Genomic DNA, 20,768 nt, shown 5'->3' with positions numbered 1-20,768 from the left:
TTTGTGGACGTGTTTGATCCCACATATTTATTATTTTTTTCTCACTCAGGTAAACCTTCATTTTCTAACAAACCATATTTTAATTAAAATAAAATATGATTGAAATAAAATGTTTGTTACAGCTGATAAACACAAATGCAATGGAGAATGGATTAAAAAGTGGGAGGCGATACCCCCTCCTCATCTGGTCAGAATAAAACCATTAAATTGAAGGTGGTGAACATATAAAAATATAGTGCACACACAATTACAGGGAACAATTACAGAATAGTAAGCTCCCTTAATGTTACCATTCCTCTTTCATTATATTTTAAGAATCAAAATAAAAGGGAAGAGGAAGAGACATTCAAATTTTCATTTGGAGACCCGTGTCCATACAGCTGTTCTTTATGCTTCTCTCCAAATGTTTGCCATTCACAGTGCAAGAACCAAAGGCAATAGGGGAGATGTATTCTGGCTCAAGAACACAAATCCAGAAGCTGACCTCAATGAAGACTGTTCAAGCACTTAATATTTGACCCCACAAGAAAAACAATTTTAATAAGAAATCTACTGTAACTGCTAGCAATGTATAGAGTTCAGGGGAGTTAGTCTTTGTTCCATATTTTAGGTGATGTGGCAGAATTGCTTGCTTGGTAACTTTTATTTTGAATAATACCACAATGGACAGTATTAATACCTGTCAGATTAACCACATTAGTCTAACTCAATAATTTTACAGATGGAGTATGCGTTTTGAAGTAAATACCTTTTGAATGCAAAAACACCTCATGCTTGCTGTACCAAAGTATAGAATTCCTCTGAACTGACACTTTATGGGTCAGCTGGTTTTGATATTTAAACTATAAACATGTCACAGACTCCCTGGCTTAGTTTTTTACATTGGCAGGAATGAAAGCTTTAACCACAGACATTCCTTCACTCCAGGCACTGTAGAAACACACAAGAAAAGTTTGATCAGTACGCGAATGGGGAATTACTGGTTAAGACTTGAGGTGTGTGAAACATCTTAATAGCAAATCTCTATTTTGTAAATGCTTATCATACTGTATTTTTATATTAGACAAACCTTTTGCGTTTTGCACACAGATGCTTCCAGTGCAGTTTAACAGATAGTATTTGATAGAGGGAAGACTGATTATTTTGTTCACTGTGTTATGGATATTAAGTTCAATTGAAGCCTTTAATACTTATAGGAGATTAAAAGGAGAGGTCTCTATAAATAATAGCTTAGTACCATGTATTGTATTTATCAACTGAAAGACATTTTGAAGGAGCATTATTGCATTGTAAAGCATTTTGCCAAAAACATGATTAAGCAGTAATTGTGTCAGCCCTTCAAAGCCCTTCAGCCCTTTATCTTCCAGGTAAAACTAGGTGAAGTTGAAGAAAAAAATGGCAAAAATTCACACAGCACGTAGATTATCATGACAGCATCTATAATTGGGGATCTGTTTCTGGGCATCCAGAAATGTAATTCTCATGACTGTTTCTCACTAAAGTGAGAATGATCTTTTAAAATTAGTGCTATCCTTCTGTGTCCAATTTGATTCAGAGCACCTGCATTTATCAGCTTAAAATAATGGGTATTTCAGTAAATAAGACAAAAAGAAATCCAGTCCGTATTGCAATCAGACATCCAGCACTGATGATACTGGGCTGAATCTTATGTTTTTCTTGGGTTAAGTCTGAGTTGTGTCAGATTATTCGGAGGTTTTGTTCTGTGGCCACAGGTCCTAATGAATTTTCTTACTGTACCTTACCAAGCTCACCTCAAACCCCATAGTAGCTGTCACATCTGATTCCAGTCCAATCTTACCAGGTGCCACTCCCAGGATAACTTGCCACTCCAGATATCCACCAGCATCTCTTGCATTTGCACCACCTTTAAAAAGGCCACTGTGCCCCCAGACAAACCCTGGCGTTCCAAAGCTCAGTCGAGAATGTTTGGTTCCGAGGAAGTTTCAGCAAGGCTGCAGCTGCAGCCCCACTAGCTCAGAGGCTGACACCTCCACGGGAATGTGAAGCTTTGAAGGCATGGGGCCACAATCTGGTGAGCACCTTACTGCCACATCTCTGCCAGTTGGCGTAGGATGAAATGCTCCCAGGCAACTGGCACTCTGAGGACTGCCAGTGTCCAGGAACCTGCGCAGTCCCAGGCAGCAGAGGATGCTGTCATGTTGGCAATCATGGACTTTGTTAGAATGCTCATGGAGGAACAGGAGCAGTGAACATTGCCCCGAAGCTGCAAACAAGTTGAAGACATTTTGGTGTCACGGGTGACAATGCACTGTATTTTGTCTGGCACAGTTTTAGAAATGGCACTGCTTTGACTGTACATCTGGTTGTTTGTCTCTCTCTGTGCAGTCCCAAATGTAATTGTTTCAGCATGAAGCATAATTTCACGGCCACACAGGATGTACAATGGATTGATGTCTGTGTTGGGAGCCTACTGTATTATCTGCAAGCATGATGGACGAGGCACATAGAGGCCAGTGATTGCTGCTGAGACATTTGGTACTTGCCCTACAATATGCTTAGCTGAAAATGTGTTGCTGGAAAAACGCAGCAGGTCAGGCAGCATCCAAGGAGCAGGAGAATCGACGTTTCGGGCATGAGCCCTTCTTCAGGAAGAAGGGCTCATGCCTGAAACGTCAATTCTCCTGCTCCTTGGATGCTGCCTGACCTGCTGTGCTTTTCCAGCAACACATTTTCAGCTCTGATCGCCAACATCTGCAGTCCTCACTTTCTCCCCTACGATATGCTTACTCTTTTTCAGCATCTGTGTCCAAAACTATTGATGTGAATAAGTTGGTCACCGATGTCTGGGGCAGGAAGGTATACAGCAAATGTAATAGGATGGCCAGAGAATAAGGACCCTGCAGGTCACTGCTCTGTCCAGAGCATGGGTCTGTGTGAAAGCCTCAGACTGACTGATGCTTTCCTCTTTGAATGACCAAACTGAACATATGAGAAGTGCCCAGCCACCTGAGTGATACAAGTACATCTAGCCAGCCATCTTAGCCCCATCCCCATCCCCATGGAGATGTGGAAACTGCCGATTTCTGGGGCATTCCCACGTCAATGTCCTGACCTGCCTGATCTGAATACTAAGATTGACAGTTAACTGTTCTTGTTGGATGTCTATTGAATCCAATTTCCAATCTCTGTCTGTCAATGCTGCATCCAGTGATGGTCCAATTAATCAGTATTGTCTTCTCCTGCTCTATGAATTGGTGTTCCTTTCTTCAGGTATGTCTTATGAATCTCAGTCCTGATGAGTGCAAGAGCAATAGCTTTGACTAAATTCCTTTTAGCAATGTTTTAAGTTCTATACTATCAAACAACTATTGATCATGTTCATGTTTTACAAACATCCAACTTACAAATGCTTGTATTTATTTATCATATAGCAGTCTAATTTTAAAATTTTAAATTTAAAGATGTGATGTATGAACACTATGTGTACGTACAAACAGCTTTATATTGTCCTACATTATGTTCAGACTTGCTTACAAATTGACTTGCGATCAGACTCAAGATGGAACCTTTTCACAAACTGGGGACAGCTTATATGTGTTACTTAATATTATCTTTTTTCTCGACCTCACATCTATTATCTTCTCAACATAATGAAAGGTGACTCCGTTCTTCTTAATATTCACATCAAGATCATTAAATCATTTGGATAACTATGTCCCCTTCAAAGGGCTGTCCAATTTTGTTTCAGGCCTCAGATGTTTCTTTACACCCCTGAAAATTACTCCTCATCAAGTATATATCCAACTGTCTTTTCAAATCTAGGTTGAGAGTGTGGTGCTGAAAAAGCACAGCAGGTCAGGCAGCATTCGAGGAGTAGGAGAATCAATGTTTCGGACATAAGCCCTTCATGAGAAACTTACCATGGAATCTGATTCCACAACAATTTCAGATTTTAAGATGTTCATGTCAAGAAATTATTTCTCATTTCTCCTTTAATTCTTCTGTCAATTTGGAAAAAAAAATCCTTTCAGGGAATGTTGGCATCACTGACAAAGCCAGCATTTATTGCCTAATCCTAATTGCCGTTGATGTACTGGGATATTGATAAAATCCTGAAAAACCTCTTCACTATCATTCCATCCTTGATATCCTTCTGAAAGTATAATATTCAGGATTTACACAATACTCCAAATGAGGTCTATTTGGTGATTGGTAAAGGTTTTTCCATTCAATGTCCTATTTACTTTCTTCACTTCTTATCAACTTGTCTTTCTGCCTTCAAGAATTTGTGAACATGTAACCCAAGATCACTATACTTTAACAGTCCATCAAAATATTTGGATTATATTGCTTTTCCATGTCATTTTGCTCTATGTTTATTTCCTTACACTTACCAATTGCATCCAATTTCCTCGCTGCCCATTTCACAATTCTATGTCCATTATTATCCTTTTCATGAATTAATATGTTGCCAGAACTTGCATCATCCACAAACTTTGAAGTTGTGGCCCTACATCCAAAGCCAGAAAGCTTATATAAAGCAGGAAAAGCAATGGTTCTAATCCAAACCCTGAGAGATCCCACCACATGTGGGCTAGTAGCATAGAATGCGTACAAAAAGTGGCCATTTGATCTGTTATGTTTATGCTAGCTGTCTGCAAGAGCAGTTCAGCTTGATCCCTTTTTCCACCATTTCCCTGTAACAGTCCAGTTTTTTTCTTCTTTATTTAATAATCCAGTGTCCTTTTGAAAGATAGGATTGATTGTCTCCACCACAGGGCTCCTAACCATCTACTGCATAAAAGGAGTTATTTCTCATGCTACCTTTACCATTTACTTTTGCCATTCACCTTATCAGGGTCCTCCAGTCTCAACCTTTCTGTTGATGTCCTTCTCCCTATCTACTCTATTGAGATCCCTCAAGGTTTTGAACACGACTTTCAAGTTCTCTATCCACAATCTCTGCTGAAGAGAACAATCCAACTTCTCCAATTTATCCATGTAATCATGCATCCATGAAACCCTTCCCATAAATCTTTTCCGCAAGCTCCTTAATGTCTTCACACCCTTCCTAAACTGTACTGGCCAGGATTGGATACAATGCTCCAGATGTTGCCAAACTTATGTTTACTTCTCCCTAGCCTTAACAGAAATCTCTACGCCCTCATTCTCTGGGTGCAGCTTCATCTTTTATTTTTGTAATGACGAGACACACAGTACTCCTCCAGTATCTTAGTCATCTTCCTGCCTTCATAAGAAATTTTCTTTTGTTATCATAACAAAGCTTTACCATTCCTTTTAATTATAATTTTACATTTATTAAACAATTCAGATTACCCTTTTATATTACCCACTATTTTTTCACTAACTCTCTATTAATGATTCTTACACATTTTCTTCCTGCATTCTCTTTATTTGAACTTTTTTCAAATGTATTTTGTACTTCATATTTGTCATAAGTGTTATTTTTCTATTTTATTTTAATCTCTACTTCCTTGGCTATTCAAGTATTTCTGGCTTTGCAAGCCCATTTGTCTTGCTTATGGAAATATGCTTGGTTTGTAACCAAAGTAAGTATATCTTGAAGATCTGGCATTGCTTGTTCATGTTACCAAAGATTTACTGCATAATTTATGGGCAGAAAATACTTGAAATTGAATAGATGGCAATAAGTTGAATTGTGTTTTGAAACCATTTGTAAACACATTCACGGCAGCAGAACATTTCAATTGAATTGCAGCCTTGTAACTCACTATTCTTCAATTTTGTACAAATAATATACAGCTTGTTTGTGGGACTTGAGCATCAATTAATTTGCCACATGGGTGTTTACACCAGATAAGGTATTAATGAGTAAATGAGCATTGATTAACAGTGAATAGGACAGGATGCTTCGTTCAGCATTCTCCTGATGGTTTCACATACTGAAATCTGCACAGCAACAATTGTATAATCACAGGCACAAATTTTGATTCAACTATCTTCTAAAGAGCTCCAGCTTACCTCAGTTGCACAGGTTAGATGGCTGCCAGCACCCCGTGGACATAAATCCAACACCTGCCTACCATTTGTGCTAGCAATAACAGAATCCTTTATCCAACTACTACTGCCCAACCATGAACTTGTCAATAACTCATTTACTTCTGACAAAGGAGGCAATCTTAGATTTGAAAAGAAATAAAAACCCTTCTGAGATACTTTATCCAAGTTGTCATTCTTCATTTGTGAGCCAGACGCCGTGACACTAATAGATGAACAAGTTTACATTTTAACCCCTGACCCTTCTCTCACTCAATTCTCACATGTATTTTTCAATAGATTTTCACAGGATTGCAATAGTAAATGTTGCCTTTTGTTTCCTTTCACTATCTTGGGACATTGAGGTCAACACGTAGTTCACCTACCATAAGACCAATTCAGATAAGTTAACTTAATATACACAGAGGAATCAAAGCTAGGACTTTCTGGTCCATAGGAAATCTAGATACTGATCTGAATGAAAAATGGAAATGATAGCATTAGATAAATAATGTATAAAGAAAGTTGATGCCATGGTTAATATCAGACTTCTGAGAGAATAGAAAACATATGTTAAAGTCAAACTAGGTGATGATGCAAGTGGAATGGGTGAAAGAATCAAGTCTTTTTTTGAAATGGTTACAAACATGGCAGTTTAAAGGTACTGGTGGCTGTTAGATGCTGCATAACATTAGTTCAAATAGGTTGTGTCAATTTAATTTACTTGACCAATTATTGGCAAGCACATGACAAGAAACAATGATGAACAAGACCTGATGGAACAATGAAATAGTACAATAAATTTTAAGTTAATGAATTGTTAGGATTTCTTAGTTTGCACCTGGAAAAGTTAAACATTGTTATGATAACCATGAGTAATTAGAAATGGAAGAGGTTGGGAAACAACCCACGTAAATTGCCATCATTTTACATCACTTGCTTCCCATACATACACCCACCATGCAGTAAGTGCAGCTCTCCATTAAAATGCTCCTTGATTCCTGTTAAACTTTCAAGAGAAAAATCAATTATCAAACTCAAAGTTAAAAAGATAAACATACACAGTCTGAAAGAGCTCAGAAGGGAATTGCCCTGATTTTACTTAACTATTATACTTTAACTTCTAAAGCTGTGTTTAACGATAAGTTGCTGTAAAACTTTATATTTCCTGAATTTCTGATGTTAAAAACATGTTAATATCCATTGGAATTTAAATGGAATTTATTTTGGAAGCTGAAAACTTTGACTAATGGCCTGAATTAATTGTTAACGAGGTTTAATGTTTAATGTTGATCTTCTGGGTTCATTACCTCAGTAAAATTAAAATTGTCATGAATGAAGTTGGTATTAAATGCAGTTAGCACCAAATCATTGTGTTCATGGATCTGAAAATGAAGGCATTTCTAGAATTCAGTACATACATGTAAAATAGTTCCTCTGAACCATTTTTTAAAAGTTTAATTCTGGCAATTAATTGGAATGATCTGTTTTTGATGCCTTGGCTTTTGTTCTGATTCAAAGCAAAGCAAAGTCAATCTAGTGTTTCAGTCCAACTTGCTTCAATTCTCAGAAGTGTCAAACATTTTAAACATTCTTTGTGGGTGACAGAAATCCAGGAATGTTTTCAGTAACATGAGCCATAGTGTCTTTTGTGTAAAAAAAGATTAACAAATATAAACTACTGAGTTAGTAGTGCACCTGTTTGGGGCTCTCTACATAACAGTTCTCTGCAAATATGTAGCTGTCTTATTCTTTGATCTAAGGGTGGAAAAAGCAAAATTTGTCTTCCAGTTTCAAAGATATGATCCTTATTTATGTACTTCTAAAATACCTTTAAGTAAAATCGAGTGTCTACTTATGCAGCAACATGCTTTGAAACTCATATCGATACCTTTCGTTCTTTATAAACCTATTACATTATTGGCCGAACAATGAGAGTAAGTAATGCAGTAATGTGACTTACATCGAGGTGTTTTCAATACATACTGTCTCCTTCAAATTAGGCACAATTTGGCAGGCTTGAAACCTGCTATTTATTCTTTGATATAACTGTCTGCCTTCCTGTAAAATTGATCAATTGGCTAATGTAGATTGTATTATTGTATTATTATTATTATTATCAACTTGTGTATGAGTACATTTGTGCTCCTACCTATTCAGAAGTCTCTAAATCACTTCAACCAAATTATTTGAGGTCTGTCGATAGATCAATCTGATTGCTTTGGTTGATCACCAATAATTCTAATTCTTCCAGTCAATTCATACTATAACTTAGAATATATAATTTTATAGATTTTTAAAACTTCCTAAAGGTTATCTGATAAGATTACTAAGAATCTTACATATTGCATATTTTTGATTGCAATATGCACTTAAATAGAGTTGACTGCATTTTCTTCATTTAAGGTCACACAATGTACCAATAAATTAGATTTCTTTACTTTCATGTGTTTTTTCTATATGTCAAAATGTCTTTCTTAAGTCAGTTCAGACATAGTTTTATTGGATAGATTTATGTATTTGTTTTATTGATTGGGTTTGGATGTTGAAATGGGTGTTGTGTACAAATTGCAGAATCTAACATATTTAGTTTGAATATACACAGTTTTATTAACATCCTCCTTTTTAGCCTAAAACTCAATCTCTCACAATGTCTTTGTATGTAAAATAATTACACTCAGTTCAATAGCTGTGCATTTTTACATTACAAAATTATCCCTGATATTAAATCAAGTTAGTAGATACATTGATTGAAACTTTCCATTAATGTATTTGCATCTTATAATTGTAAAACTATTATTCAGCATTAGTACTTTATTACAGAACTTATTAGGATAATTAGACTATTTAAGTTTAAAATGGATATATTCAATCTATGTTAAGATGATTAAGTAATTTTATGACACTCATAAGTGAATAATATTTTAATTCCAGTAGAAGTGTACCAGTAAATGTTACAGAATTCCCTATTTATCTTTAATCACTGAATTAGGAATACTTTTTCAGAACAGTCACAATTTTATTCCTCCTTTGCCCAGACAAATAAAAATGTAACACTTTATGGAAAACAGAAGTTTGTCTTTAAATAACTGTGGAATTATTTAATTCTGATTTAACTATTTTCAGATTCTCTTAATGTTACAGATGCCAGTGATTCAATATCTCCCCCATCATTTTGCAAAACGTGCTGCACTCTTATAAGTAAGAATGTTTAACACTAATTTAAATAATTAAACCTTAGGTAATTCACAAATGGCGCAAAGTAAATAAATTCAAGTTGATTAAAGAAATGATTATTTTTGAAATGAAATTTGCATTTTAGAATTGTTCAGATTGGAGGGATTAATAATGCCTGTTGGTTGATTTAAGAAGCATAATTTCTTTGTCCATTTTGGGTTCTCCATCCATTTTGGGCGTAATTACCATTTAGATTCTGACTTAATCAGAAGTGTAAAAGTAAACCTCTTCTTTCTGCCTATCAGCATTTCTTCTAATTAAGACTATTAAATCAAGGTCAACAAGATAATGCTGAAAATCCTATGTTTATCCTTTGAAAAAAAGGGGAAAAATACAAAAGGCAAGGCATGAGGACCCATTTCAAAGAACTAATATTGTTTTGAGAGGTGTTAGAGCAGTTTGCTAGGAGATCAGAATGCTGCATTGAACAATGTGTGAGGCTCTCTTTGTGCTATGGCTGATCCTGTTGAATGTAACGGCTGTGTGTTTGCTGGTGTGCACACCTGTGCTGTGCTAATGTTTTGATCTGGCAGTTCTGCTCAGTTATACGGCTAAAACTAAGAATCCTTTCACACCTTTGTCCTTTTCTGTTGTCAACCTTTGTTTATTTTCCTTCTCCTGTCACATGTGTTCTAAAAGAACGTCTCCTCAAAAGCCCTCTGTGCCAAAATGATAGGCTAAAGATATTGCAAACAAGGGAGCTCCCACCAGCGGAAGCTCCACGGTGATGGCAGACAAAAGAAAAATAATCCTCTTGCCAGGTGAAAGCCAAGGCTCTTCCCACATACCTTTGCATGCCTTTCTGTGAGTGATGGGTTTGGTCATGTCACGATAGTAGCCTTCCTTGCAGTAGTGGCAGTGGCGACCTGCAGTGTTGTGACGGCAGTTTAAGCAGACTCCTCCACTCTTCCGACCAGAAAGTTTGAAGAGTTCCATGTTAAAACGGCACCGCCGTGCATGCAGGTTACAGTTGCAAGCTGCAAATGAAAAGAAGAGAAAAATTCAGTTAATCCATTTCCAAATAATTGCACAATTACTCTCTACCCTTATTCCATGCTCCTCAGTGAAGTGCCATTCCATTCACAATATGACTCATGTACTGTACTAAACATTTGACAGGGCACTCATAATCACGAAATAAAACATAAAGCTTAGGATCAATGAAATCATAAAAGATTCAATGTTACAACTAAAAGATTGATGAAGGCAGAGCAGTAGACATTGTTTAATTGGATTTTAGTAAAGCTTTTGACAAGGGTCCACATGGTAGACTAATAAGTAAAGTTAGATCACACATAAGATTCAGGTAGAGCTTGCCAATTGGACATATAATTGGCTTGACAGTAAGGGACAGACAGTGGTGATGGAGGGTTGTCACTGGTTCCATAGGGATCAGTACTGGGTTCACTTTTGTTTGTCATTTATATAAACGATTTGAATGAGAACATAGGAAGCATTATTAGTAAGTTTGCAGATGACACCAAAATTGTCAGTAATAGTGGACAGTGAACAAAGTTACTTAAGAAATCTTGGTCAATTGGGTCAATGGGCTGAGGAGTGACAGATGGAGTTTAATCTGGATAAATGTGATTTATTGCATTTTGGTAAAACAAACAAGGACAGGACTTATACAGTTAGAGTGTAGTGTTGTAGAACAGTGAGAACTAGGGTTTCAGTCGTGTAATTCTTTGAAATTTGCATCTCATGTAGACAGGGTGGTTAAAAAGGAGTTTAGTCTGCATGCCTTCGTTGCTCAAACCATTGAATATAGGAATTTGGATGTCATGTTGAGGTTGTACAGGATGTTGGTGAGACCTCTCTGGAGTACTGTGTACAGTTATGGTCACCCTGCTTTCGGAAAGACATGATTAAAGTCAAGACAGTTCAGCAAGGATTCACCAGGATGTTGCCATGATTGGAAGATTTGAGTCACAGGGAGAGGCTGGATAGGCTAGGACTTTTTTCATTAGAGTGTAGGAGGTTGAGGGGTTGAGGGGCATTCTTAGAGTCTTTCCCCTAGGGTGAGGGAGTTCAAAACTAGGGTGCTTATCTTTAAGATGGGAAGAGAAAAACTTTAAAAAGGACATCAGGAGCAATACTTTCCAGAGAGTGGTTCACATGTGAAATGAACTGCCAGAGGACGTGATGGATGCAGGTACAGTCACAATGTTTAAAATACATTTGGACAGGTATATGAATAAGAAAGAGTTGGAGGGACAAGGCCAAAATGCAGCAAGTGGAATTAGTTTAGTTTGGGAATATGATTGGTGTGGACTAGTTGGACCAAAAGGTGTGTTACATTGCTGTATGACTGACTCTATGATCCTATAACATTTAATAAGATGCAATTAAACTCATATTTCTAGATGGAAAACTGTACTAATACCATATTATTCAGTTTCCATATCGCTCTAGGTTTATGCTTGGGTTCTAGGATCCTTGTCTTTTATTGATATTCTTCATGCTCCTTTTACAATGATAGGTTTGTCCTGTAGTGAATCTGAAGCAGTGCATTTTCTGGAATGAACTTGGCAGACAGAACTCTCAGGACTAGAATCTTAAGAAAAGAAATTTCCCTGTCCATGGGTTTCATGAAAGTAAGAAACCAGTCTAGACAGTCTCAACGTAGCCCGGGGCGAAAACAGAAGGGAGTATTTCTCTGCGCACATCTGAACTTCAAACGATCATTTTATTGACCATGCCAAGTAACCATGCAACAACCTTTGAAGTAAGGGGCATTACTTTACCACAGCATGTAACAGACTTCTCACTAGTGGAGAAATTGTCATATTTCCCACTGGGCTCATTTGACCAGGAGGCAAGCTCTGAAGCCATACCCTTTCCATGACTAGGACTACTCACTTCCATCTTTGTAACATTGCCCTTGTCCACTTATAGCACCACCAAGAATGAGTAATTTTCTGTCTGATACCCCGATATTGTAGGGATAACTCCAAACCTACCACCCACCCGATACCTGGTGTTTAAACAACATAATTAGTGAATGACCGCAATTAATTGCCCAGTATTTCATGGAAACACATTTAGAATCAGATGAACCCTCCTTGTCCTGTGGTGTCTGAGCAGGAAGATTGCCATTTGCTTCATCCTGAAACCTTTATTCATAACTTACAGTCTTGATTATTCTAGTGCATTTCTACCAGGTCTTCCATCATATGTAACTTTGAGCTTCCCATATCTAGGTCATCATCATTCTAACTAATCACCTCGGAGTTCACTACTTTACACTATCGGTAACAAGTCGATTTTAAAACTCATGTCCTTGTTTTCAAATCCATGTATTTAATATAGTTAAAACATAGAACATAGAAAAGTACAGCACAGACAGGGCCTTAGGCCCACGATGTTGTGCCGAGGATTAATCCTAATGTAAAATAAAACCTACGCACCCCTCAATTCACTGCTAGCCACATACATGTCCAGCAGTCGCTTAAATGTCCCTAATGACTCTGCTTCCACCACCACCGCTGGCAACGCATTCCATTCATTCACAACTCTCTGCATAAAAAACCTACCTCTGATTTACCCGCTATACCTTTCCCCTAACGTCTTAAAAAATGACCCCTCGTACCCATCAATCCTGCCCTGGAGAAAAGTCTGGCTATTGACTCTATCCATGCCCCTCATTATCTTGTACACCTCGATCAGGTCACCTCTTTTCCTCCTTCCCTCCAGAGAGAAAAGTATGAGCTTAGTCAACCTCTCTACATAAGGCAAGCCCTCCAGTCCAGGCAGCATCCTGGTAAACCTTCTCTGCACCCTCTCCAAAGCCTCTGTATCATCCCTATAGTAGGGAGACCAGAACTGGACACAATATTCCAAATGTGGTCTCACCAGGGACTTGTAGAGCTGTAGCAAAATCTCGTGGCTCTTAAACTCGATCCCCCCCTTAATGAAAGCGAAAACACTATACGCTTTCTTAACAGCCCTATCCACTTGGGTGGCAACTTTAAGGAATCTATGTATTTGAATACCAAGATCCCTCTGTTCCTCCACACTGCCAAGAATCCTGTCTTTAATCCTATATTCAGCATTTGAGTTTGACCTTCCAAAATGCATCACTTTGCATTTATCCAGGTTGAACTCCATCTGCCATTTCTCAGCCCAGCTCTGCATCCTGTCATGCTGCAGCCTGCAATAGCCCTCAACACTATCAATGGCACCTCCAACCTTTGTGGCATCTGCAAATTTACTAACCCATCCCTCAACCCCTTCATCCAAGTCATTTATAAAAATTACAAAGAGCAGAGGCCCAAGAACAGAGCCCTGCGGGACCCCACTGAACACTGACCTCCAGGCAGAATACTTTCCATCTATAACCACTCATTGCCTTCTGTCAGCCAACTAATTCTGAATCCAGATAGCCAAATCTCCCTGTATCCCATAATTCCTGACTTTATGAATGACCGACCATGGGGAACCTTATCAAATGTCTTGCTGAAGTCCATATACACCACATCCGCTGCTCAATCTTTGTAGTCCTGTCTTGTCACCTCCTCAAAGAACTCAATAAGATTTATGAGGCATGACCTGCCCCTCACAAAGCCTGCTGACTGCCTTTAATCACGCTATGCTTTTCCAAATAGTCATAAATCCTATCCCTCAGAATTCTTTCCAAAACTTTGATAACCACAAGGTAAGACTGATTGGTCTGTAATTGCCAGGGATTTCCCTATTACCCTTCTTGAAAAGAGGAATAACATTCGCCGCCTTCCAATCCTCTGGTACGTGGAGAATGAGGAGGCAAAGATCTTTGCCAGTGGCTTAGCAACCTCCTTTCTCAATTCCTGGAGCAGCCTAGGATAAATGTGGGCTGGCCCTGGGGACTTATCAATCTTAATGCTTACCAAAGTTTCCAGCACATCAACTTCATCAATCTTGATCTGTTCAAGTCTGTATCCCAGCTCCTCAAAGTTCTCATTCACAACAAGGTCCCTTTCCTTAATGAAAACTGAAGCAAAAAACTCATGTAGGGCTTCCCCTATCTGCTCAGACTCCACGCACAAGTTCCCTACGCTATCCTGATCGGCCCTACCTTCTCCCTAATCATTCTCTTATTTCTCACGTATGAGTAAAGTGCCTTTGGGTTCTCCCTAATCCTTCTTGCCAAGCTTTTTCATGCTCTCTCCTGGCTCTCCTCAGTCCATTTCTGAGCTCCTTTCTAGCAAGCCTGTAATCCTTTAACACTGTATTAGATCCTTGCTTCCACCACCTTATGTAAGCTGCCTTCCTCTTGATGAGAATCTCCTCTGTTCTCATCATCTAAGGTTCCTTAATTTTATTCCTTCTTACCTGTCTCAGAGAAACAAATTCATGTACCACTCACAACAACTGCTCCTTATACAGTCTCCACATGTCTGCTGTGCTGTTTCTGTGGAACAATTGCTCCCAGTCTGTACTTCCCAACTCCTGTCTGATAGCGGCATAATTTCCTTTACCCCAATTAAATATCTTCCTTTGGTAACTGTTCCTTTCCCTCTCCGCAGCTATGGTAAATGTGAGGCAGTTGTGATCACTGTCACCAAAGTGTTCTCCCACTGCAAGATCTGACATCTATCCTGGCTCATTGCCGGGCACCAAATCCAAAATGGCCTCTCCCCTCATCAGCCTGTCTATGTACTGAGTAAGGAAACCCTCAAGACATTTTCACATCCGGGTTCATCCTGCCACTCAGTCTCCAATGCCTCTAATATTTCTGATCCCTCCTTCCAGTCCTAATACCCTTCAAAATCTTTGCACTCCTATTGTAGTCTCTTTCCTGTTCCTGATTTTTGCTACTTCACTACTGATGGCCATGCCTTCGGCTGTCCAAGCCCTAAGCTCTGGAATTTAGCCCCTAAATTTCATTATCTCTCTAAAACATCCTCTTCCTTTCAGATATTCCTTCAAATTTACCTCTTTAACCAAGTTTTCGTTTATGTCTTCCAGAAGCTTCTTAAGTGTGTCAAATTGTTTTGATAATGATGCTGTGAAATGCCTTGATATATTTTGCTATGTGAAAGGTGCTATATAAATCAAAATTGTTTTTGTCTCCACAATTTGAGGTATCCTGACTATCTAAGTAATTATTATTTACTGTAATTATCTAAGTTATTAATCCCTAGCTACAGTGGACAGACTGTAAATTTCTTATAAGTGCTGGTACCAAAATGGGAATGACAACGTCAAAATGTTTCTAGCAGTTGCTGTTTCTCTATGTTGACTACTGGATGCACTTGCAATGGGATGTAATTTTTGTTTGATTACCAAATTATCTGTTGAAGGCCCATGGTGCCTGAGAGAGAAGGAAAGATGAGGAAGCAAGTTAATGCAATAAATAATTTAACCCTTTAATATGAGACTTCTGTTTCAAAAACCACCAGATTGATTGGAGCAAGCAAAAACTTAAGTGTTCCAAAAGCTTCAGTTGTCAGGAAATACCTTTGTGATTCATGAGCAAGGCTAAAGGATACAATTCTGCATTGTTGAATGTTATTCTGGCTGTCATTAAAAGTTGCTGAAGCTGCAACAGACCAAACAAATATGGAGAAACATTGGTTCTTGTGTGACAGGTATCAGTGAAAATGGCAGTCTTGAATTTTCTGTTACGTCTAATATTTCAGGTCGACGGGTTAGGGTAGAAACAAAGTTCTCAACCTGCATCTAGTGCATCAAAAAACTCCCATCTTCAAGTGGGAACTGGGCCTGGAGCTTAAATTCAGTAATGACTGAAGCAGTGTCTACAAAAAGCAGCCTGTCAAGTTTTGAATGACGCAACAGAAGGCATTTTTGACTCACATCACCCAAAATACTTCTGAATAATTTAAGAATTATGAATTTGGTTTCCTCAGAATATGCTTTATGTTGGAAGATCTTAACCAGCAACCAGCCAGGAGCTCAACAAGAAGTAATAAAAGATACACGATAGAACAAAATGAATTGGGAACCATCAAGATAAATTATTCTTTTAAAGGACTATCAGTAATAGAAAGAAGGGAAACTGAGTGAGTACTTTACAAGTTTTTACAAGTATACTCTATGGTTCAGAAGGCTGAATAAAGCAGCTTTGACTTAAGAAGATACCATATCAAACATACTAAATCAATAGGAAATCTATACTGCACTTAATGCAGGTTTTGTAAAAGCCATTACCATTGCAGTGTCTTTGTCTTTTCCAGTCATTTCCTAATGATGTTGTCAATGGTAAATGTTCCCAGAACTATCTTGTATGAAGCCCTTTCCTGCAAGTCTGCTGTCTCTACATGTCAAGCATGTTTTCTCAATCATGCAGTGGCAGAATTTCATGTGTGGGCAGATTTCAGATAAGACAACAGATAAGATACTTGAATTGCAGGCAACACAAAACTCCTTCAATGGCATGAAGAATTCAAAAAAGGAAATTTTAAAAATATTCCTCACACCTGTTTACAATCTTTGAAAGGAAGTACAAAAAAAAGTGGTTTCAGCATTATTACACAGTTCAAGGATCCAAAATGAACTGGCAGAAATAGCAGTAACTACTGTACACAGAAACACAGATAGGGATCAAAAGTATCAATGGAAATTACTACAGATTGGATTACTATATTTCAGATACTATTCAATAACTAAATCAGAATAAGTTATCAGCACTTGAATCTCCATGTGACTATAATGCAAAATAATCACATCTATTTTCATCTTTTCTGCTTTGAAATTTTAACGTGAAATCTTGTTATTGGCTTATTTGATGTGTAATTCAAAACCATCCTACAGATTTGCTTAATGTAACTGATATAAAATATCCTGGGTGTTATAATGTTTTTCTCCCCATTTTCCTCCGGGATTCTCTCGCTGCAATAGAAAAGCCTAGAAGTAAGGCAGACTATTAGTTTTGCATCTCACAACTCCCTTTAATACCATGGAGGATGTACACCTGACTGGTAATACTGCTTTGGCTCAGTTGGCTAGATGGTCAGGTTGTAAAGCAGTATGATACTGATAGTGGGTTCAATTCCAGCACCAGCTGAGTTTACCTTGAAGGACTCTCCTCTTAACCTCTTTCATTGCCTGGGGTAGAGTGGTCTTCAAGATTAAATCACCACCAGTCGTATCTCTCTGAGAGAGCAGTCCAATGGTCTGGTAAGACCATGGTGATATAAAAATATTCCCTCATTCAGTTATTCTTGAATAGTAAGGCCTTCAATCAACAGCATTTTCTAAATAGATTAGAAATTTCTCATATCACAATTGTCATATATCTGGACTATACATGTTTACTCCATACCATGGGTCTCACATATTGTGCAAACTTACATAAATTAATTCAAAATCTAGTTGAAGCATGATATCTTTTTTGAGGATTAGATCAATATGGAATCATAAATTTTTTGGCTAAGTATGAGTTGCGTCGAGTTTGGTAATGTGAAATTTGTCACGATGCTGGACAAGTGTTTTCACTGTATCTTACCACATTCCCCATTTCAACGTGAGGTACTTAGAATCATAGAATCCCTACATGTAGAAGCAGGCTACTCGGCCCCCACTGAGTCCGCATTGACCCACCGAAGAGCATCCCACCCCCCTACCCTATCTCTGTAGCCCTGCATTCCGCATGGCTATTCCATCTACCCTGCACATCCCTGAACACTATTAGCAATTTAGCATGGCCAATCCACCTAACCTGCACATTTTTGAGACTAGATTCCCTATAGTATGAAACAGGCCCTTCGGCCCAACAAGTCCACACCAACATTCCGAAGAGTAACCCACCTGACCCATTCCCCTTACCTAAATTTATCCCTGACTAATACACCTAACACTATGGGCAATTTAGCATGGCCAATTCACCGGACCTGCACATTTTTGGATAGTGGGAGGAAACCGGAGCACCCGGAGGACATGGGGAGAATGTGCAAACTCCACACAGGCAGGCCCCGGGGTGGAAATCAGACCCAGGATCCTGGCGCTGTGAGACAGCAGTGCTAACCACTGAGCCACTGTGCCATTCCAATCTTTGGACTGTGCAAGGAAACTGGAGCACTCGGTGGAAAGCCACGCAGACAAAGGGAGAATATGCAAACTCCACAAAGACAGTCGTCTGAGGCTGGAATTGAACCCAGGTCTCTGGTGCTGTGAGACACATTTTTTTACATTTTTTATTCCCGCACTACCACCTAACAGCGGTAGGTGTTTTCCCCACACACGTGTTGTGTGTGTTTGCGGGTGTGCGACACAGTGGAAGACAACAGCTGTATAAAACTTTATTCAATTTCCACCACCAGGAAGAAAGGAAACACCCACGTGGCCAGTGACAAGCAGTTGCCTTCTCAACAAAGGGCAATGCTGTGTGATCAAAAAGGTGAAGGGGAGGGCAGGGATAAAATCAAAATAGAGTTGGAGGAGGAAATAAAACACTCCACTCCATGCAGTTCCCACCTCTCCCTGAACAGCTCAGGGGTGTTGGTGGACATTGCATGCTCCTTCTCCAAAAACACCTGGGCCCCGCCCCTCCAATCACCACCAGGACAGAACCCCACTGGTCCTCACCTACCACCCCACCAACCTCCTTATACATCGCATCATCCGTCATCATTCCTGCCACCTCCAAACGGACCCCACCACCAGGGATATATTTCCCTCCCCTCCCCTATCAGCGTTTCAAAAAGAGCACTCCCTCCGTGACTCCCTTGTCAGGTCCACACCTCCCACCAACCCAACCTCCATTTCCGGCACCTTCCACTGCAACCGCAAGAAATGCAAAACTTGCGCTCACACCTCCCCCCTTACTTCTCTCCAAGGCCCCAAGGGATCCTTCCATATCCGCCATACATTCACCTGCACCTCCACACACATCATTTACTGCATCTGCTGCACCCGATGTGGCCTCCTCTACATTGGGGAGACAGGCCGCCTACTTGTGGAACGTTCAGAAAACACCTCTGGGACACCTGGAACAACCAACCCAACCACCCTGTGGCTCAACACTTCAACTCCCCCTCCCACTCCACCAAGGACATGCAGCAGATCCAGATTCCAACTATCGCATTTCCAACGCCCCTCCCCCAAGTCCCTCCTCCCTACCTTTTATCTTAGCCTGCTTGGCACACTTTCCTCATTCCTGAAGAAGGGCTCATGCCCGAAACGTCGATTCTCCTGCTCCTTGGATGCTGCCTGACCTGCTGCGCTTTTCCAGCAATACATTTTTCAGCTCTGATCTCCAGCATCTGCAGTCCTCACTTTCTCCTCGGTCATTTCTGGCCAAATGGCAAGTATCATATCATATTTCTGCCCCATCTTCCCAATGTACCATTCCCAGAAGAAATCATCACTCATCAGGTATCCGCCATAAGGCCAGCATGCCTTATGGCCATGTCATTGTCAAGAGTCTGCCATGTACCTGGAGGAGCTCTGGCATTTGTCTGCTCATGACTGGTGACTGGAAGGCAAGTTGGCACTATAATTGACTATAGTAGGCCCCAGATGCCCTGTTTGTTGGGTGGTGAACAGAAGGACCATCCTCTTCCTGGAGGTCAGACAGAAGAGGTCACCACCGTCTGATATTGGCCTGGTTAGGCATTGCCACCTGGATCAGCGTCCTGTCCAAGGTTTAAGATACCAGTTAGCAGTGTTGAAAGAAGTTCAATGTCCTTCTCCATGCTGCCCGAGCAAGTGATATTCCCTGTTCCCAGCTACCTCACGCTCACTCTAACTCTGCTACTGCATTCACCTGGCAATAAAGCTACTTCTCTGACACCCTCAGTGTTGCATGCATCATTTTCCTTTATTCACTTCCCTTTTAACTCCCATCCTGCTACACTATTAATCTAGCATCATCTCACGCCACCTCCTCACTCCCTTGAAAGAGCTCCACACCCTTCTCCCTACATTCACCAGCATTAACAGCTGCACCAGCTACCTGTATCTAACCAGTTTGCCCATTTTATGTCCTTGCATGAGAAGACATCGCACAAAAGGATGGAATGAAGGTGAGCCAGTGAGGTGTTCTGGATCTCAGAGTCCTTGGCTTCACGAGGATAGACACTTGCCATGGCTAGAGTACGATCCAATTTCTGAAGGACAAAGGCACATATCCACCTGCAAAGATACTCGGACTGGATACCTTTCCATGGCCAGTGTCTCAGGACTGATATGGGAAGTTGCTTTTGACTAATACTCTGCACACCCCAATTCACAGATGCCTTCACTCCAAATGGCGACTCCATCCATTTCCCTTCCTCTTTTTCTCTCTTTCTTTCTTCTCTTGTATACTTTTCTTCTTTCTCTTTTCTTTCTTCTCCAGGTCATGGACTCCTAGACCTGGACTTAGCACAGACCTGGCATGACTATCTTCCAGCCTGATGTGGTGACCACCTGGCCCGGTGTGACGGACTCTTGGCCCGGTGTGACAGACTCTCGGCCCGGTGTGACAGATTCATGGCCCGGTGTGACGGATTCTCGGCCCGGCGTGACGGACTCTTGGCCCGGTGTGACGGATTCTCGGCCCGGTGTGATGGATTCTCGGCCCGGTGTGACAGATTCTCGGCCCGGTG

At 39.9% G+C, this 20,768-nt stretch overlaps 1 protein-coding gene across 2 annotated transcripts in view; it reads right to left on the bottom strand.

The window, feature by feature from the left end:
• The window catches only part of LOC140463960 (netrin-1), a 211,707-nt gene that overhangs the window by 86,971 nt on the left and 103,968 nt on the right, over positions 1-20,768 (bottom strand). For both annotated transcript variants that reach the window (XM_072558471.1, XM_072558469.1), the window contains exon 3: positions 10,026-10,214. In XM_072558471.1, coding sequence (XP_072414572.1) covers positions 10,026-10,214 — 189 coding nt within the window. The remainder of the gene's footprint in view (positions 1-10,025; positions 10,215-20,768) is intronic.

This window comes from Chiloscyllium punctatum, chromosome 39 (genome assembly GCF_047496795.1).
Source record: "Chiloscyllium punctatum isolate Juve2018m chromosome 39, sChiPun1.3, whole genome shotgun sequence".
NCBI lineage: Eukaryota > Metazoa > Chordata > Chondrichthyes > Orectolobiformes > Hemiscylliidae > Chiloscyllium > Chiloscyllium punctatum.
This window is presented reverse-complemented; position numbering and strand designations above follow the sequence as displayed.